This window comes from Manacus vitellinus, unplaced genomic scaffold (assembly GCF_001715985.3).
Source record: "Manacus vitellinus isolate BGI_N305 unplaced genomic scaffold, ASM171598v3 scaffold_16_pilon, whole genome shotgun sequence".
Lineage (NCBI taxonomy): Eukaryota > Metazoa > Chordata > Aves > Passeriformes > Pipridae > Manacus > Manacus vitellinus.
Window position 1 is genome coordinate 9,627,042 of NW_021939189.1, and position 18,047 is coordinate 9,645,088.

General features: G+C 39.3%; 1 protein-coding gene across 1 annotated transcript in view; it reads right to left on the reverse strand.

Moving 5' to 3' along the window:
* ADAMTSL3 (ADAMTS like 3) overlaps positions 1-18,047 on the reverse strand; it is a 179,355-nt gene that overhangs the window by 35,593 nt on the left and 125,715 nt on the right. Inside the window, exons 13-16 of the mRNA XM_008925406.2 lie at positions 14,824-15,028; positions 13,828-13,975; positions 13,117-13,201; positions 6,152-6,438 (exon numbers count right to left, since the gene is read on the reverse strand). Of these exons, the coding sequence (XP_008923654.2) occupies positions 6,152-6,438; positions 13,117-13,201; positions 13,828-13,975; positions 14,824-15,028 (725 nt within the window). The remainder of the gene's footprint in view (positions 1-6,151; positions 6,439-13,116; positions 13,202-13,827; positions 13,976-14,823; positions 15,029-18,047) is intronic.

An 18,047-nucleotide genomic window follows, 5' to 3' on the forward strand; every position in this document is an offset into this window, starting at 1 on the left:
GGCACCTTCTGATCTGCAGCTACCTGGATCTTATTACTGAAGCATGAAAGATTACTAATACTCGAATTTCTATGAGTCAAAATGAAATGTAATCTAAGTTTCCTTTAGAACAAGTCAGCTTAGTGAATACACATTTTGTGAACTACTTCTATTTTAAACCTATGTAATTATCCAATTTTCTATATCGTATTTTTTTAGTATGAAAACCTTGCTCAATTTCAAAGCTCACTCACATGCACATGAAATACAAGATGGTTGTGAGGTGCCTGGGGGATTCTGTGTATCTGGGATGTTCTATATAAGCAATGCTAATGATCATAACCTTATAGAACAAAAAAAGCACTGAAATAATAAAATATACCTATTTTGTTGTTTCCAGGTAAAAAGAGTTACAGTTTCAGAGAATTTAAATCCATTTCATTCTTATCTTTCACTTATCTCCAGTGATTTTGTAAGGAACTTATTTTCAGCAGCAGGTTATATTTCTTTTCTTATGACCAATTCCTAAGGTTTCAAAGAGAGCTGCATTTTTAACTGGAAACCTTCACTAACCACTCCATAGTATCGCCTATGACATTACCTCAAAACAACACCACAAAAGCTGCTACAACTATTCCTGATTCTGTGTCAAATATGCACAATGAGCAGTTTCTTGTCACCGCTGACCATCAGCCATTCTGATCCCAGTGGGCTCCATGAAATACCCCACACTCCAAGTTCTGCCTCCATGCCAATGGCCCATATTTCTTTCCTGTACATGAGCACTGTCATTGTTTTCATAAACCAAAGCTGTTCCTTCTGTCTATAAATAATTCTGACTTAGTCCAGGGTATCAACCAGCCCAGGCCACAATCCCTCCCTGCAAAACTTGAGCCAGTCCAGCTACTTCAGACACTTCAGCAGGGGTAAACCAGCAGTGATTTTCAGAATAACATGGATTCCAATTTCTTTCAGGCTCTCTGGTACACCTCGAGATCCCCTCTGGGACTCATTTTCAGTTCAGAAAGACCTTGTTATATAAATGTTTTGACTACATCTACAAAGTGATGAATTTTTATAGAACAAAAGACCTGACCTTAAATATGATTGACAACCCATTCAGTTCTCTTGTATCAAAGTATTGATAATTACATTTAAGTAGAACACACAAACTGTGGAAAAACTATTTTACTAGTGAGGCTCAGAATAAATACTTAACCACAAATACCATGACCATAATGCAGACATGAAAATGCCCCAAGATGACAAAGCAATAAAGATAATTTTTTTTCTATTGCACATTGACAACGAGGAGAATCAAATATTTTCTGTCCAGTCAATCCCCATGTGTTTGTTTAAACAGGAGCAGCTTCCCTTTCCCCTTACACAGGAAATGTAAATTCAACTGCCTACAGGAGGGAAGTAAGAATTTAGAAACTGTGTTCCAGTAGAAACAGAATGGAACTACCTGAAGAGCAATCAAGACCATGTCAAGCATCCATATAATCTCTATTTTTGGTCAAAATCTACCCTGTGTGACCAACCTTCAGCTTTGCTGACCTCACTGTGATCCTGTGGGAAAACTGCACTCTAAGGTGGTGCTGCTGCTCTGGAACAGGTTGTAATAGGTAGTATCTTCTTAATATCTCACACAAAGGAGGGGAAAGAAGCAAGATTCCTTTCAGACCATCTAAATTGGCAATAATCCCAAGGGAACTTTTTATCTTGGTGTCATATAAGCTAAATTGGCCAGCCAAATGAACAAAAGGCACGTCATAGCAGCTGATGGGCTTTCACTGCAAATTGCCACCTGGAGTTCATTAAGCCATTCCTGCCTTGTAGCACGACCTGCACAGCTTTAATTGTATTACGAGAAGGAAATGTTGATACGTGGTGTGTATTTCATTTGAGTCAAGCCGAGAGCACAAATTGCAGTAGCAATTCTTCCCCACAGCGGCCCAATTGAAAGAAAACTTACACCTTGTTTTGATGCTGAAAGTACAAAAGAGATACTAAAGAGTTGTTAAATACCTGCCGAACACTCCCTTCCTGTTGCTTAGTTCTCAGTTCGAGAGCTTTATTCAATAAATAGCTGCACTTATTTGATGTTACATTTGCTTGAATGTCTTCACAATTAATCAGATTTCTCACCCCAAACTATAATTTTCCATTAGTTGGGAACTTCAATCACTGATAAATTTCTTACTCTACATCAATTGGAAAGCGGAAAAATCTATTATTCAAACAAGCAAAGTTTTATATGTATGACTTTCTTGGCTTATAATATAAACACAGTAGATAATTTAACTAAAACATTATGTATGCAGCAGGGAGCACTAAGTATTTTTACAGTAATCTGATGCATTATTGTAGTAATTACCCTACTATTCCGTGAAATAGAATATTTTCTATTTTAACCCAGCATTCAAACCACATACATTTACATTCTTTTACAATCTTTTCTGTGCATTGAAATACACAGTGCACAAAGCTGTGTTAAGAGATCAAAATGCTTGAAAAAAGCCCAGAATTTTTGTTTCTGCCTCTTTTAGAGCACAAAGAAAATAGGGGTTGAAAGTTGCCGTGCAAAAGGTAAGAGGGTGGATCTATTCTCTATGCCTGGAAGAGGAAGGACAGATAGTTTCAGTTTGGTGGCTGCTTAATAATATGTACTAACAGCTGAAGAAATGCCAATCCCTGAGCCTCTCTGGAAATCTGTTCTAAACTTCTGTAAAAGAGTAAACAGGATCTGCCATTAATGAAACCAATGATAGGAGTAACAGTTATCAAACTGACTACAACACAAGTTGAGAGCAAATGCTCTCAGCTTTATATGTGAGTTTCAGAAAGGTCATTGTTTTTCTTAGAGCCCTTAAATTTGGCTAGAACCCATTAATTTTCTAAGAATCTCAGGTTTCTCATAAATAAAATGGTAAACTTTTGGCCCTTATGGTCCAGACAAAAACCCAAAAGCACAACTTGACTGTACCCTGAAGTTTCCAAAGCCACAGACTATAGAGGAAATAATAGGAAGTGCCTATGTTATTTATTATTTAATCTCATTATTTTTAGGCCAGTGTAATTACTTAAGGGGGCTCAAATCATAATTTCTAAAGCATATAAAGTATAAATAATAATAACTGCTTTTAACAACCAAAATCCATCTTTTGCAACTGAAGGTACATTTAAACAAGAAAATGTTCAGTGATTTTTTTAAAATGGAAAACATCCCTTTAAAATACCATTGAGTAGTTAAATGATTGACAAAACTAAATAAATACTATACAATACAACAAAAACATTTCAGGAGTACTCTTTATTCTGATAACAATTCTCTACTGAAAATATGAGAAATAAAACTTATGTTGGGGGCTCTCGCACTAGGGCCAAAGTCATTCAGATTTAAAAGAAAACAAAAACAAAACTGAAGAAACCCCCAAAAACATTCCAGAAAAATAAAGGCAAATCCTGAGATCCCCAAGCACATAGTTGGCTTACTTTCAGTTTGGGATTTCTTCAGGCACTGAAGGAAAAACAGATCTTTAGCTTTCAGGATGGTTACAGAGCTTCCTATGAATATTAAAGGTGATATCTGCCTTATGACAAACAGGACCCAGCAACTTCCATTTGCACTCATGAAAAGACTGATGAAAGAAGCATTAATTATGGTAACAGCCATAACACAACAGCTGTTCTGGAAAGTTGCAAGTTGTATGGCACTCCAAGTGCTGTGCACACACATTTGGTGAAGAAAGCACAAAAATGACCCAAGACTCATGTTACTACTGCTCTGGAACTGGAAAGATGATGTTTGATATTGCCTTGCAGATTGCTCTGTAACTCTAATACCTGAAAAACCCCAGTGTTTCCATCTGCAGTTTTTCGTCTGCTTTGCAGAGACCAGAGAAGACTTTGAATTACAAGTCTAGTCTGTATGAGGATTAAAAAAAAAGGTGCAAGTGACAAGCTCTGAAACAGAGATTCGGACCTTGCTCAAATAGTGGCTATAAAGCTTCCAGCCTACATAGACCCTGCAGACTTTTCCCTCATTCAGAGAGAGTTAAGCACCAAGAAATGGGGGTAGGGAGTTCTGAGGATACAGAAATCCACAGGAATTTATTTTAATAGCCACTGTTAGATATGTACATACTAGAGAAAAAGTACCTAATATAATTTACATTACACTGGGATATTCCAAACTCAGACAACATTTATTTCTCGTAACGAAAGAGTTCATCTAATTGAAATGAAATTTGAACATAAAACTTAGCAGAAATGGATCAGCTACTTTGAACTACACAATGGAAAAATAGTAGACAGTGAGATCATTAGTTAGTACATTGCAATAAGTTGGAAACAGAAGAGATGTCTGGTTCCCCTAAAACTATTTATCGGCAGGTAATTTTTGGTCTGTTTGAAAGCCTTTGCCAAGGCAGCCAGAAGACCAGAACTGATAGAAGGAAAAAATCACTGATACCTAACTAGCATAGCAGCACAGGGGCTGCTGAAGCTGTTCATTGATAAAACACCCTGACAACTTCCCACATTTCCCTGGAGCATCACATAAGGAAAATGTCTAGACACAGTACCAATGATACCACAGAAGTCTTAAGAACACAAACAGATATTGTCTTTCAAACTTCTTCAAGTGGGAAATCTCTACTGCATATCAAACAAATGGTTTGGATCACTATGAACACCTACAGGACAATTCTAGGCCAGAGAACCTACCAAATTCATGAAAGGGTCAGAAGTCAACATGAGATTCTGCTCATCAGTAATTCTGAAGTTCCCTCAGATGAAACTACTATATTCAGTACAGGCTCCTTAAATTACTATCAGCTTGCATACCAAGGGTAAGTGGATGCTTTATGCATGGACAAACACCCACGAAGATGCAGGCACTGTAAACATGCACATGTGAAACAGCAGGAAAAGACTAGAGATTATTTCAATCTAGCTATCTGATGATGTCCTCAAAGTTGAAAAACTTTGGAGTTTTAGAACACCTCCTTATTTCCTTATTTCTAAAAACATTTCTCTCTTTAAAAAAAGAAACAGAGACAGTCACAACAGCTGTCACTTCCATCTCCTGTTTATACTCACTTAATTGGACTACAGTCTTTCCTCCCTTGGCCAGTCATAGTGCCCATTGCAGGTAGTGCAGGGGATGGGATGTTTCAGCTTTTATGATCACATGTGCTGTTACTCCTATGGATCAACCCCCTCAGTAAACAGCAGTAGTAACTGATAAAGGAGGCACTATCCATCACTTACCATCCTGCTGATCCCATTCTGGGGCATCCCTCCCAGCTTCTGTCTTCCAGGTTTGAACTGGTGAACAGCACAAAAGAGGCTGCTGTCTGTGAGCTCTGTCTAGCTCTCTGCTTCCAATTGTTTCTGTTCTCCCCTTTTCTACATTTTTTATTTCTTCTATGGGTACAACTGTCTTCACTTCCCACTGATGTCAGCAGTCCTGTCATATATAGGTGTGTTCACAATTCCACTGCCTCCACTTAACACTTCATAACTCACTTGTGTTTGGTCCCAAAGTACAGTATGTAGTAGCAACCTTGTCTAGTAACATGTACTTAGGACGACAAGGAGATTCGATTACATCCAAAAAGGAATGTGCCTAACTACTTGCAGACAGATGTATGGCACAGAGTTCCTGTGGAGGGATAGAGAGCACCAAGACCAAAACTAACTCCTGTTTGATCTTCGTGCTCATAAGGCTGAAAGCAAGTCTCCCTAATTAAAACTTTGTACTCCTACTTTACTGCAGAAAATGGCAGCATTTCGGAAGATAAAGAATAAACGTGGGAATTTTAGCTCTGTAATCATACACTTTCAGTTCCTAGGAAAAGTCAGGTCATCTAAATATTCCCAGCACTGATGCATCAAACATGCTGGTACCACTGACTACCTGGTAGAGGCTCCTGCAGCAGCAAGACTAAAGCAAGTCGCTTAACCAAATAAAATCAGTGTTTGATAAATGAAACAAAGTAGTTTGAAATACTCTATGGATAGCCAAGAAATATGTTAAAGCTTGTAGCTGCATGTTTTCCTACAGATCAACACAGTTACTTTAGGGTAACCCTAACAGAAGACCCAACAGTATCAAACAATGCCAAATTCTTACAACTCAGGATAAATAAATAAATAAAGGTACCTCCAAGGCACGTGGCTGAACAAGGAGTAAACCCAATGTATTCCCAGTCGTAAATCACATTGCCATCTTCAGCATGTGAAAATTCTGGTGTGTAGGGGACAGGATCACTGTCACAGGACACCTGGTGACAGACTCGTTCTGTTGGTGGCTTCTCATCTTCACACTCCTCCTCAGGCAGTTCAACCTCGGTCTGAGTAAACGCGAGAAGAATTCGGCACTTCACGTCCCGCACCTGTACACCACTGCCACACGTGGCACTGCACGGGGACCAGGGCTCAGGAATAAACCTGCAAATAATCACAGTGCAGCAGAAACACTGCCATTTTATTCCACGTAGTTGTGTCTGTGTGTTCACAGTGTATTTATACACAGAGCAGACAATACATTATACTATTTGATACTGAAATAGAATGCAGAGTCAAGTGTCTTCAGTCTTTCACTTGCCTCCCATTCCAAGCCATTTACCAAAATTCACAAAAAAATCTAGGAAAGAATCACAAGGAACAGGGAAAAGCTGTATCCTTTTTTGAGGAAAAAAGGATATCACCTAAGTCTCCTTCTCAGTCTCCTTCAGTGTTAATAAAGGGAAACTCGTGAAGATATTTCTATACAACATAAAATAGCTCCCCAGGTACACAGACTTGGACATATGCCAAAAGTATATTTGCAGTCTGCTTAAATCTGAGAGGCCCTCACCTTATGTTGTACTAATAATTAGCAATGAGAGAGAAGAGAAGCACTTTTCAAATCCAGCTATCTCCAATGCCCACCACCACAGGCTGCTCTTCAGATTCAATCTTGGAAGCAGCCTCTCATCTTCAATAAAGAAGTCTGACCAGAACAGTCTATAATCCATCATTTTTATTAGAAAGCATTTATGCTCCTGATGAACTACAGTAAAATCTTATTTTACAGATTGTGATTTTGTTATAATATTCCCTGACTTTGAGGGCCACTGACAGTAATTTTCAAAATGGCACAAGAGTCAAGGGGTTGAGTTTCATTAATAAAGTCATGCTGGGTGGCTCTGGGGTATATTTTGTAAGAAATCAAATACAGAGTTGACATTTTGTTTCAAAAGGCTGTAGCTGCTCTTTATTATGTGTCCAAATGCAGCTGATGATTAAAACACCAGCAGGAGATATAGGAGGACATATTTGACGAATGTTAAAAATGCATTTGGGAGGAAAGATTCAAATTAGTATTCAAAGATTTTCCCCTTATCTTGGATTAAGAATTATCTTTCCTTTACTGCAGGAAAGCTGCCCCTACAAATATAAGAACAGTTGTGTAAGACAAAAATCAGTATTTATGCTCTGCATACACAGCAAGCACAGAAAAATGTCAACAGTGGGGTTGATTCTGTGGACAGTTTATCATCTTGCGCCAATAACTTCTTGCCAGTGTACACAGAGGAAGAATCAAACAGAAGAAAGGAGAACAGATGGGTGGATAGCCTGTAAGGATACTCCAACTCAGTCCTTGGGATAGTCACCCAGGCTGTGACTGAGACAGACCCCAAGGCAGACTTTCTCTGGGGGAAAAGACTATTCCCATTTCCAACAGAGGTTACAAGGTTAACTGGTTATTCTTTAAGGAGATGCTAAAGAAATACATATACAACTCTACTACAAAGATAAATATATGAAAGCCCATCAACATTTCTTTGAACGGTCTCAGGATATTCGTTAGAGTTTAATAGTCCTCAACAGATCTCAGTAAAGGGCACACTATCCCCAGCTCCTCTTCACACCGAGGAGAACTGCAACTGCTCATCCTTCACAAATCTGACTACCTTCCAAGTAGATGACCACACTGATTTTTATTGGAAGAGTACTATCAAAATGATGGATGGCTGTGTCATACAGTGCTCAAATCGGAGCAAATGCCCCACTGGCACAACCCAACAGCCCACTGAGTCCGAGGGCACAGCTGCTGGGGGTCAATGTCCAGATGCTCTTGATAGCAAGTTCTAATGGGAAAAGCTGCAAAGGAAGGTTTTCTCTCACTCCAGCAGATAGAATCAGCTTAACCCTGAAACAGCAGACTTCACAGTCTTTTCAAAGACAGCCATGCAAACTACCTAAGGTGTGCGTGGCAAAAGCACCCTCATCCAATGAAACACTTAAGCATGTGCCTAACTTTAGGCATATTAGCTGTGCTTTGAAGTCAATGGGACGATAATGTGTTCAGAGGGAAACTTGTGCTTAAGTGCTTTATTGGATCAAGGCCAGTGTGCACAGGCTTCACAGAATGATTACTTTCTTCTCCTTCTGTGTAAAAAAAAAACAACCAAAAATTGAAGTCCATTTGTAGCTATGTACCTAATTGAAAAAATAAAACTGATGGACATTTATAGTTGAAAAGAGTTGGTTGGTGTTCTAACCACACCTAGGAGTCTACAGTCTAAAAGCATAAGTTGTTTTGGTAAAAGTATGACAGCAGCATACCAGAAATAAGTGTTAGTTTTGTGTACTGCTAGTTGAGTGCATTAAAACATTCCACAATAATGTACAATACATTCTTTTGAAATCCTGTAAAAATTAAAAGAAATTTTGAACCTTAGCAATCACTTCATTCAGCAACCAATTGATTTATAAAGAAACTCAGAAAATTCTAAGCATTTTTTTCTTTTGTTTCTAGCAAGGCTATGTTAAATTGAGCTTTTCCTGTTGAATATTAGTGTTTGATATTTTTTCAGTGAAGTGCAAGATAAAAATGCAACACACAAAACACTTTCTATTCTACCTTGGCATTTGCTAAACCAGTCACATGACTATTGAAGTCCTAAATTATAGAACTGCTCCAAGGATGATCATGTTAAAGTCACACTAAGTACCTTCAATAGAAGCCAATGAAGATTGCCAAAAAAAAATTAGAGCAAGGAACTGACTGGACAATGAGAGAACTGAATTTTATCTGAATTTTTAGTTTAGGCATATGATTTTTTTAATTTTTAGTTTATATTTAACATGCAAAAGAAAAGCCTGTGACAGGTCATTAAAGCCAAGACCACCAGGCTCAGAAGTGATGTATTTTTTCACTCAGTGGCATTCACAGCATACACATGGCAATGCTTAGGGCACAATACTTCCCTGAAGTAAACTCAGTCTGCCTTCAGTGGGCACACACTCAGAGTTATCTCAGGTACGGATTAAGAAGCATCAGAATACTTGTACTGCAATGCCTTGCAGATCATTGGGAATTTATAACGAGTAGGACAGTGGTAAATGAAAATTTTCTGAGATCTTTAAGTTTGCAGACGAGACATCTGATTAAAAAAAAACAGAAAAGCGTGGGAAAATGCAAATTTTAGCAGGTTCAACTTTTCACAAATCAGCCTTTTTGTACAGTCATTCTTCCCAGTGCAATACAGAACTAAAATACTTCTATTTGTGCAGGTATAAATAATGAACACAGTACAGAGAGAGCACGTCAGGCTGCAGTGTTACCAGTCAGGCTAATGGGAATGTGCATTCACCTGGTGCACGCTGTAAAAGCCCAAGTAGGATGACCTGGGAAATGAAGCAGTGACCTAAACTATTGATGACAATACTGGGACAGAGCAGCCCAACACAACCAAACCAAATCTGACCTGAAAACTGAACTCAGTGCAGCCCTCTGCAGCTTTCTAAAGACTTCGAAAACACAGTGTTTCTTTTTTTTTTTTTCCCCTCATGCCTGTAGTTCTTGCTTTCAGTAAAGACAGGAAATGCCTAAATCCTGGAAAAAAAAAAGGGCTGCTCTTGTGATATTTCCAGTTCTAGTGCACCAAGGGGCCTGGATAAAAGTTTGAATTATCTGAAATGCTGGCTGTTACTGGGGCAAAACTTCCACAACGCTGACAACCTGCCCCTCCCTGCAGCACCACCACTGCTCTAAACAGTCACACTGCCGGTTTTATCAACATTTAGTCTAATGTGTTTCACAAAATCACCAGCCCATTTTCAGAGAAGGAGCTGTGAAAAATGGGTAATTCTCTATCGCCAAAGGCACAGCGAGGACATTTCTGTGGAAATGACTCCAATACAATGAGTGTGAACCATTGTGAGAGACACTGCATTTCACATCCAGGGAGTACAACTCCACAAGCCTAGTGATCGCTTTTGAGCTCATATTACTGAAAAAACGTATCAGTTTTTGAAACCATTTCAGCTTTGTCCTAAGCCATGACATTGAAAAGCAGTTGAGGTGTCTATTTCTATAACTTAGGGTTAATAAAAAGGATGCAAGAACTTGCTTGATCTTCTCTGTGAATCCCACTGTAACTAAGAAGGCTCGAGGGAAGAACATTTAAAATAATGATTGGTATCAACTGTCATCACATTCCACAACTAAAAACTAAAAAGGTCAGACCTACATTTTTCTTGGCCTCACTTTAAGGACAGTCATTTTTTATTTTGCTAATAATAAAAAAAAAAGAAGCTTTTGAACGTTCCCCCTCTATGTAAATTCAGGACACCAGCCGTGGTAGACCACAGCGGCAGAAATATTTATCTTCCACAAGCTACTTTTGGCATATCCATCACTTGTGGGTTCTAAAACACAGCTGCATTTATTCTCTTATTCATTATCAACTAAAATATCACACAAAAGCAGAGAACAACGGTTGTAATAAAAGGATGTATTAGAAGTTGAGACTTCATATTGTGGTTTAAGTTTGCACGACAAGAGAATAACTAAAATTAAAAGTGATGGCATTTTACCAAGGAAATCATAAGTGTCCTGCTAGGCAGAGGTGGGCTATGAGTTATCACTGTGTCATGTATAAGTTACAGAAAACAAAATTAAACAGATCCAAACCAGAGGAAAATCTTGTTATAATTTATTCTGAGAAAAGTAACTTACTGCTACAGTTTCTTTTTAAAACTTAATCCATGACCCAAAAATCTGTCTCTAACTGGAAAAGACCAGAGCAGTTAGGGCACAAGGTTTAAGGCATTGATGGAGAAACTCTCTGGTTGCAAACCATTGTCCACATGGCCAACAGAAAATCTGCAAAAAGGAATGAAGTCAGGGACCAGTTATTTCTAATTTTCTCTTACCTGCCAGCTTCCTTAGAAGACTAAAGTAAGAGCAGTTGGCAGCAGAATACAGGCAAAATTAAACTAATGGGGAATCTGGCTGCAGTGTTAGAGCTGGGTCCCAGGAGAGCCCAGAATGCCCAGACTAGGAAAGCACAGCACCTCAGCAACACCTCAGGAAAGAGGGATGGCCGAGAGGAGTCATCGGCAAGAAGTGGTTGGAGGAACCTTTTAGACTTAGGTGAAGATGCTTCTGGAAAATGTGAAGGAAGGTCTCAGGACAGGATGAGGATCATTAATGGAAGATGAAAAACATCTCAGTCTCCAGAATAAGTGAAGAAGAAAAAAGATTCAGGAAACTGCAAAACTGCACAGGTGTGACAACACTCTGGGAACTCGAACACATGGATCCATTCACATGGTGAGGCTGCAGTGGAATACATCTGTCATAACTAGGAAGGATGAATTACTGCTTCCTTTGTCAGGACAAGGTACAAAGAAACCCATGACAAAGTTTCCAGCTCATTTCTGCTATATTCTATATACACTCTGAACCAGATGCTGTGTCCCTGCCAGTCCTCCCTGCTTGTTCTGTCAGACTGATGCTGAAGGACCCTAAAAACCTAGAAACTGCATTAGCTCACAGTTGCCACAGCAGGATTTTGTAATGCTAGAGATAATTTTCTTTATAGCTTCGTGCTGAACACTCTTTAGAAGTGGCCTCATACACCTCTATTCTGCTATGCTGACGTTCAACAGGCACATTTGGTTGCATCACCCCTTTCGACAATCACACTTTATTTTTATGTCTTTGCTACTACCCTGCCTGCATTCAGGGCCACCAATTTGGAGAGTGAAATAACTGCTCACAGTAGGCTGACACTTGACTTGAGAGGCTAGTGCAGTGAAAAGTTTAAAGTACAGTCACCATAACTATATAAACACCTGTTTGGCAAGAGGTTTCTTCTGTGAGTCAGTGCAGGTGTAAAGATTTTATTACTCATGATCACACCTGTTGCTACACGCGTGCCAAAACCCAGGAATAGTTAGATGGAAGAAGAAAAATAAGCATAGGGCACACTCCGCTCTCAGAGAAATATAAATCCAAAGGAACTTCAGTAAGCTCACCTAAACTATTTCAAACTGACAATATTACAAAGAGTGTAGAATTCTGCAGAGCACAACAAAATACTGTTCAAAATCTCTCATGAAAACCTTATAGAAAATTAAATACTATATATTAATATATTACATACATACATACATACATATATATGTATGTAGGTAGGTATGAAATGTACATAGGGGATATAAGCAACTGTATGGATGCCCTAACATAAGAGAGTCAGGAACAAGTGTAGCTGGATGTAAGTTATGCTTAGAACTTGCAAGGCTCACACTTATCAGTTTTTAAGGGGACTCACAAAATCCAGATGCCATTTCACACATATACACATGTAAAATAGCACAACTTACCCCCACAGATTAGCTAAGCTCAGAGATCAGCAGGTTTTTCTCACTTTCTTTATGCACTGGTCTCACCCCCCAAGGAAATCCTGGCAAGCCTACAAAGTACTCTTAAGTTTTAATACAACCACTACATTCTTGAGGTAACAGCTACGACAGGGATAGAACAACTGAATTTATTTAATTTATATGTGCTGAAATGTTTCCACGTGCATTAATTAAGGCTTAATTAGGTTCAGTTAGGATCCCTTTGAATTGCTCGAATGATATCAGGACACTGCAATAGTGTAGCTCCACGTCATCCAGAACAGGAGCTCCCAAAGCAATTGAGATGGAAAATTAGGAACAGCTCACAACACAACTCATCTCCCAGGGAGGGTCAAAGGTCAAAGCAAACTGCACAGCAACAGTCATTCCAGATACCTGCAAAACACACTGGGAATGTTTCTTCACCGTAAAAGACAATGTACTTACGTTGGCTCTTCTGAGACTGTTACGGTCTCTTCCATTTCATGGGCCTGTTTAAACCATGGCAATTTTGCTTCCACAGGACTTTTTTCTGGTAGAGGAAAAAACCCCCCAAAACATTCAGTAATTCCTCCAAAATCAAAGCAAAATGTAGATGTTAGCATTATTCACCTTCATATTGCCTATTGATCTAATGCTTTTGAATAAAGATAAAACTGGATAATAGAACAACATTTACTAGAGAATTTCTTCATGATGTTTGAGCTCCATTCTTTATTTTAAATGTGCAGAAATGGAGAAGGAAACCAGTTTGATTACAACTTAATGAGCTGCTGAGGCCCATTGAGAATGTTGACACATTTAACAAGAACAAACAAACAAGATCCCAGGTGATACATATGGAGTTTCATTTTAAGTATTATTGAACAATTCCTCCTCCCCATGTTAACCTCATTTATTTTGGTTTTCCCAAGTTGACCAGACTGTATAGATTCAGTTTGCATGTTCACCTCATGAGAGTCTGGCCACATTATCAGCAAAAAATATCAGCAGGGCACTTTTCCTAGCACCAATAATTAAAGTGCTTGTTTCTGCCAAGGCTGAAATAAGTCCCAGTAAATTCCAGCTTCTGGCATTTCTGAAAAAGGTTACCAGGGGCTTTTAATTCTCTGAACAAAAATGTAAGACAATAACAGACCCAGACAAAATTCCAGTTACCTTTTGGCTTGTAACACGGTATTGGCACGATGCACTCCTCTTTTATGTGCAGTTTAAGTTGTGGGTTGCAGCCCCCGACGTGCTGCCCGCGGTGGTCAATGCACAGCACCACTCGGTACCGCAAGCCTCGGCCACAGGTCACTGTGCACTGCAGGAGACAACACAACCACCTCAACCTATTTCTTTATTGTATTTACAAATGCTCTTAAAAAGGAAATTACAAGTGCTGATGACGTGCTCACTTAAGTTTTTCCACGGAGACGCATGAATTTGTCCCTTCATTGCTAAGCGAGTAAAGAAAAGGTTGATGCTGGAAAAAAAAAGTCGAAGTTTTGGGAATGCAAATGATTTCTTGGGGTTCTATAAAGCTTATCTGATTGGCAACAGAACCAGAGATGGCTGTGCACTGAGAATACACCCTCTCACAGTGGTCATTTGCAGTTAAAGCTGGGTCAGGCGTGCTGCAGTTTCTACACTCTGTGTCAGTGATGTCATTTGGATGAACTAAGGAATTATAGGAGTGCTGAGCTATCTGGCTGTATCAGATAACCACAGCCAGGACAAGTTGGCTTATGCTCTTGTTACTGTAATGAAAGGCAAGAATGCTGGAAAATCACCCTTGCAGACTTGCCAGCCCCCAAGACAGACGTGCCTTTAGCTCTTATATCCAGTGAAATACCACATTTATCAAGAACCGAGACATAAATGACCTGACTGCAGAGGGACCTCACCTCTGTCTCTAACTTCTCCTCCATATAAAGCAGGAATTCAAAAGGCATAAAGAATTCTACATGCATTTTCCTCCACACAGACACGTGAACATTTTGATTATCAGGTAGAATTGCTTAGTGCAAACTTCTCCTAGCAAGAACTATGAATTATCTTTCAGGGCTATACTCTTCTAATAGCACTGTGCTCATAAACACATGGTAACACAAGACTGGAGGCTTCCTTTAGAAAAGAAAGAATAAAGGTCCAAAGTACTTTTCAACTTACTTGAGACCATTCCATTGCCACCCACTTGGGACAATCAAACAGATTGCAGGTCTGAATGACTTTGGGCTTTGGGGCATACATGCATTTCCATTCTTCCACTTGCAGTATCTCTCCATGAATGGTCTCCTCTACACACACAAAACTTCTCCTCTGAATACCACCTCCACAGGAAACTGAACATGCAGTCCATGGATTATGTTCCCACCTGGAAAAAGAACTCAGATATATTAAAAATAAGGCTCTTTTTTATTCCAGTAACCTCTATTAAAAGAGCAAAATACTGAATCCAACCGTAGTGTCAATTAAAACCCACTAATAGTTTGCCGGATTCTCACCACACACATATATATTGAATCACAGAGCTACATTGCAATATTTCAGGCTCAAATTCATGTGCAAAATCAGAAGAAAGACAAAAATACAAACTTAAGTTATTTCCAAAAATAACTGAAAATCTTATTTTTGTACACAAGTTAAAGACCGTTAATATACTGAGCTGGATTACTGGAATGTATTTACTTCTAAATAGTCTAGATCATCTAAACAGAATATTTTGTATTTAATTTACACGGTCATATAGACCCTTATTACCAATGTCAGAGGCCAAGAAGCCCAGGTACTTGAAATCCTATGAAGTCCAAAGACAAAGACAGATCAGGTTGTCCTGACTCAGGGTGTTACTATCCACAGTTCCTCACCACTGCCCACATTATTCAGATTACCCTTAAAAAAATCTGTTCAGGAAGTAATTTTAATGGGAACTCTAACACTTCGGGTAAACCCAGACATTTCATATCAAACTGCCTTGGTCCATAAGGACTGTGAAGAAATTATGACAGGCATCATTTGGTTGGTCATCACTGCAGTTCTGCAAGAGTTTTCCACCCTCATTAAAATGCCATTGAATGGCCTTGTATTCCCACTTTCCAGTTTGCTTCAAGCAAAAGGCAGCTCTCATCCATCCCAGCTGTTTTGACTAATCAAGCTGATTCCTCCCAAAGCAGGGCAATGCACAGATTAAGGAAAATTTAAGATTAAGAAAAACCTGTGAACCAGCAGAGCTGTGGGATAGTAGCCTCCAACAGAGGGATAATAAACAACGTTTTGGAAAGGAAACTCTTCAAAATGGACATCTATCCACAATCTTTGACCTAACTACAATAAAAACAGCAAATGTTGCACCACCTGAAGTGAGAATTATCTGGAGGTTTTTAGGCTACAAACTCAGTTTCATTTATCTCTCACCCTTCACCTCTTATCTCCTGCTTTCTTTCCACCATCCATCCAAATCAAAGGCAAGGCTTGGGAAATGATTGAGTCCTGCATCACATCTTATGGTTCATCAATGTCCTGTTAGTTAAAACTTATTTCTATTACAAATGCAGGGGTTCAGAAAGGATCATGAAAATAATTATATCCATTATGAACAATGGACTCAGCGAGTACTACAATATCCCACCAAAATCAACTAATCAAGAGTAACTTGGCTATCACAAAGGAAGTCATAATATCAGAGTTGATGAAGCAAAGGCCTATAAATCAAAGGTAAATTTAAGCAACTACTACATACTTTTTATGATGCAGCAGGTAAATCAAGGACACTTCCTATTTTAAGCAATTCATTAAACTGCCTACAAAAACATATTAATCATGCTTAAGCTCAATGGAAGAATGAGTATATATACTCATACACAGCAAGCCATGGAACATTAGCCATAGAGTATATATTCAAAAGAATTCTGAATAAAGCTGTATGCTGAGATACTGATAACATATCACAAATACAAAACCTGTTTGAAGAGCAACAGTTATACTGTTCTTTGACTTAAATGAATGGCCAGTGTTAACTCCTTTTCTTTAAAAATCTCAGGAACTAAAGAGCAATTAACTATTTAATGAATTAGCAGCTCATGGATTTATATAGGTAAGGCTCACTGTGCTATGTGTAATACAAGGCTTGCAAGTGTTTATAGCATGAAGTTTTATAGTTGTTTTTCTTTATCTCATCAGTTTCAAACACACTCCAGATCCCATACTCCCACAAGCATTTTCAAGATGGAGTGAGGTCCGTGGCTACTGGGGAAAAGGGGGGTCTTGGGCAAGCAGTCAAGGAGATACTTTCCAGAACCCACAGCTGTCAGGGGATCCTCAACAGTCCAACAAGTCTGAAATAAATGGAGGCATTCCAAAAGCTTTAAAAGAAAATTTTCATCCTGGGAAATTTTTCTATTTATTTCAAAAGAATTCTCCATCTGTAAAAATATTTCAGTGGGGCATTTACAACTCTAGCCACAGGAGAACTCTTTCAAGATTTTGTGGTGCGCACCATGACTTTCCCACAACTTCCTTGTGTGAATGGGAAAGCAGTGGTAAACACCACGGGACTGCAGAGCAGCCCTCCACATGGCCCTCGTGTTATGTAGGAGGTGTGATGTTGGACTGCTGGGTGAGGTGAAGGAGCCTGTACAGCTTTGCTCCAGTGTATCTACAGTACTTTGGTTTTCCGCCCGCTTTGCAAGACCAATCCTGGGTCAGCATGTAAGACACAGGTAAGAAAAGAAAAAGCAAAAAGAAAAAGCAAAAAGAAAAGGTGGAAGAAGTCCAGCAGAACCAGCACAGGCTAATGCATTCCAGTTACTTGACAGGGAACAGCACAGACAAATCCTGCTACGTGGGAGCAAGACCTGTGTCTGCACTGGACCAGAGTCACCTCATGATGCAGGTAAACAAACCATCTGTTTCAGCTGCTGTTTTCTTTCAGAAATTCCTGTAAGAAAAGCTGTTTCTACATCTTTGTTGTGTTTCCTTATGAGCCCTCCCAGCAGAACACAGCCTGTTTCCTCTCTCATTCCTGCTGGCACCAACTCTGAGCCCTGCTTGGCCGCCTGCTATTTTACAGTCCTTACTCTGAAGCATCTCACAGGAAGACCATGATACCTTCTGACAGGACACACCAAAGTGCTGAAATGAGGTGGGCTCTGCCTGTAGTTCTTAGAGTTTGAAATAAGAGAACCTGCCCACAGCTTTATCGCAGACATAATCTATCTCACCACAGTGTCATGCAAACGTGCTGAGCACAGTAAAGCACAGAAAGGGGGATCAAATTTCTCTTCCGAGTGGTCTCCAAGCCCTAAGTGGTTCAGAAGATGAAGTACTCATGTAAATACATTGTGCTGAGCTCCAGAAGAGATCTGAAGTACAAAGGAATTGGCAGAAGAAATGGA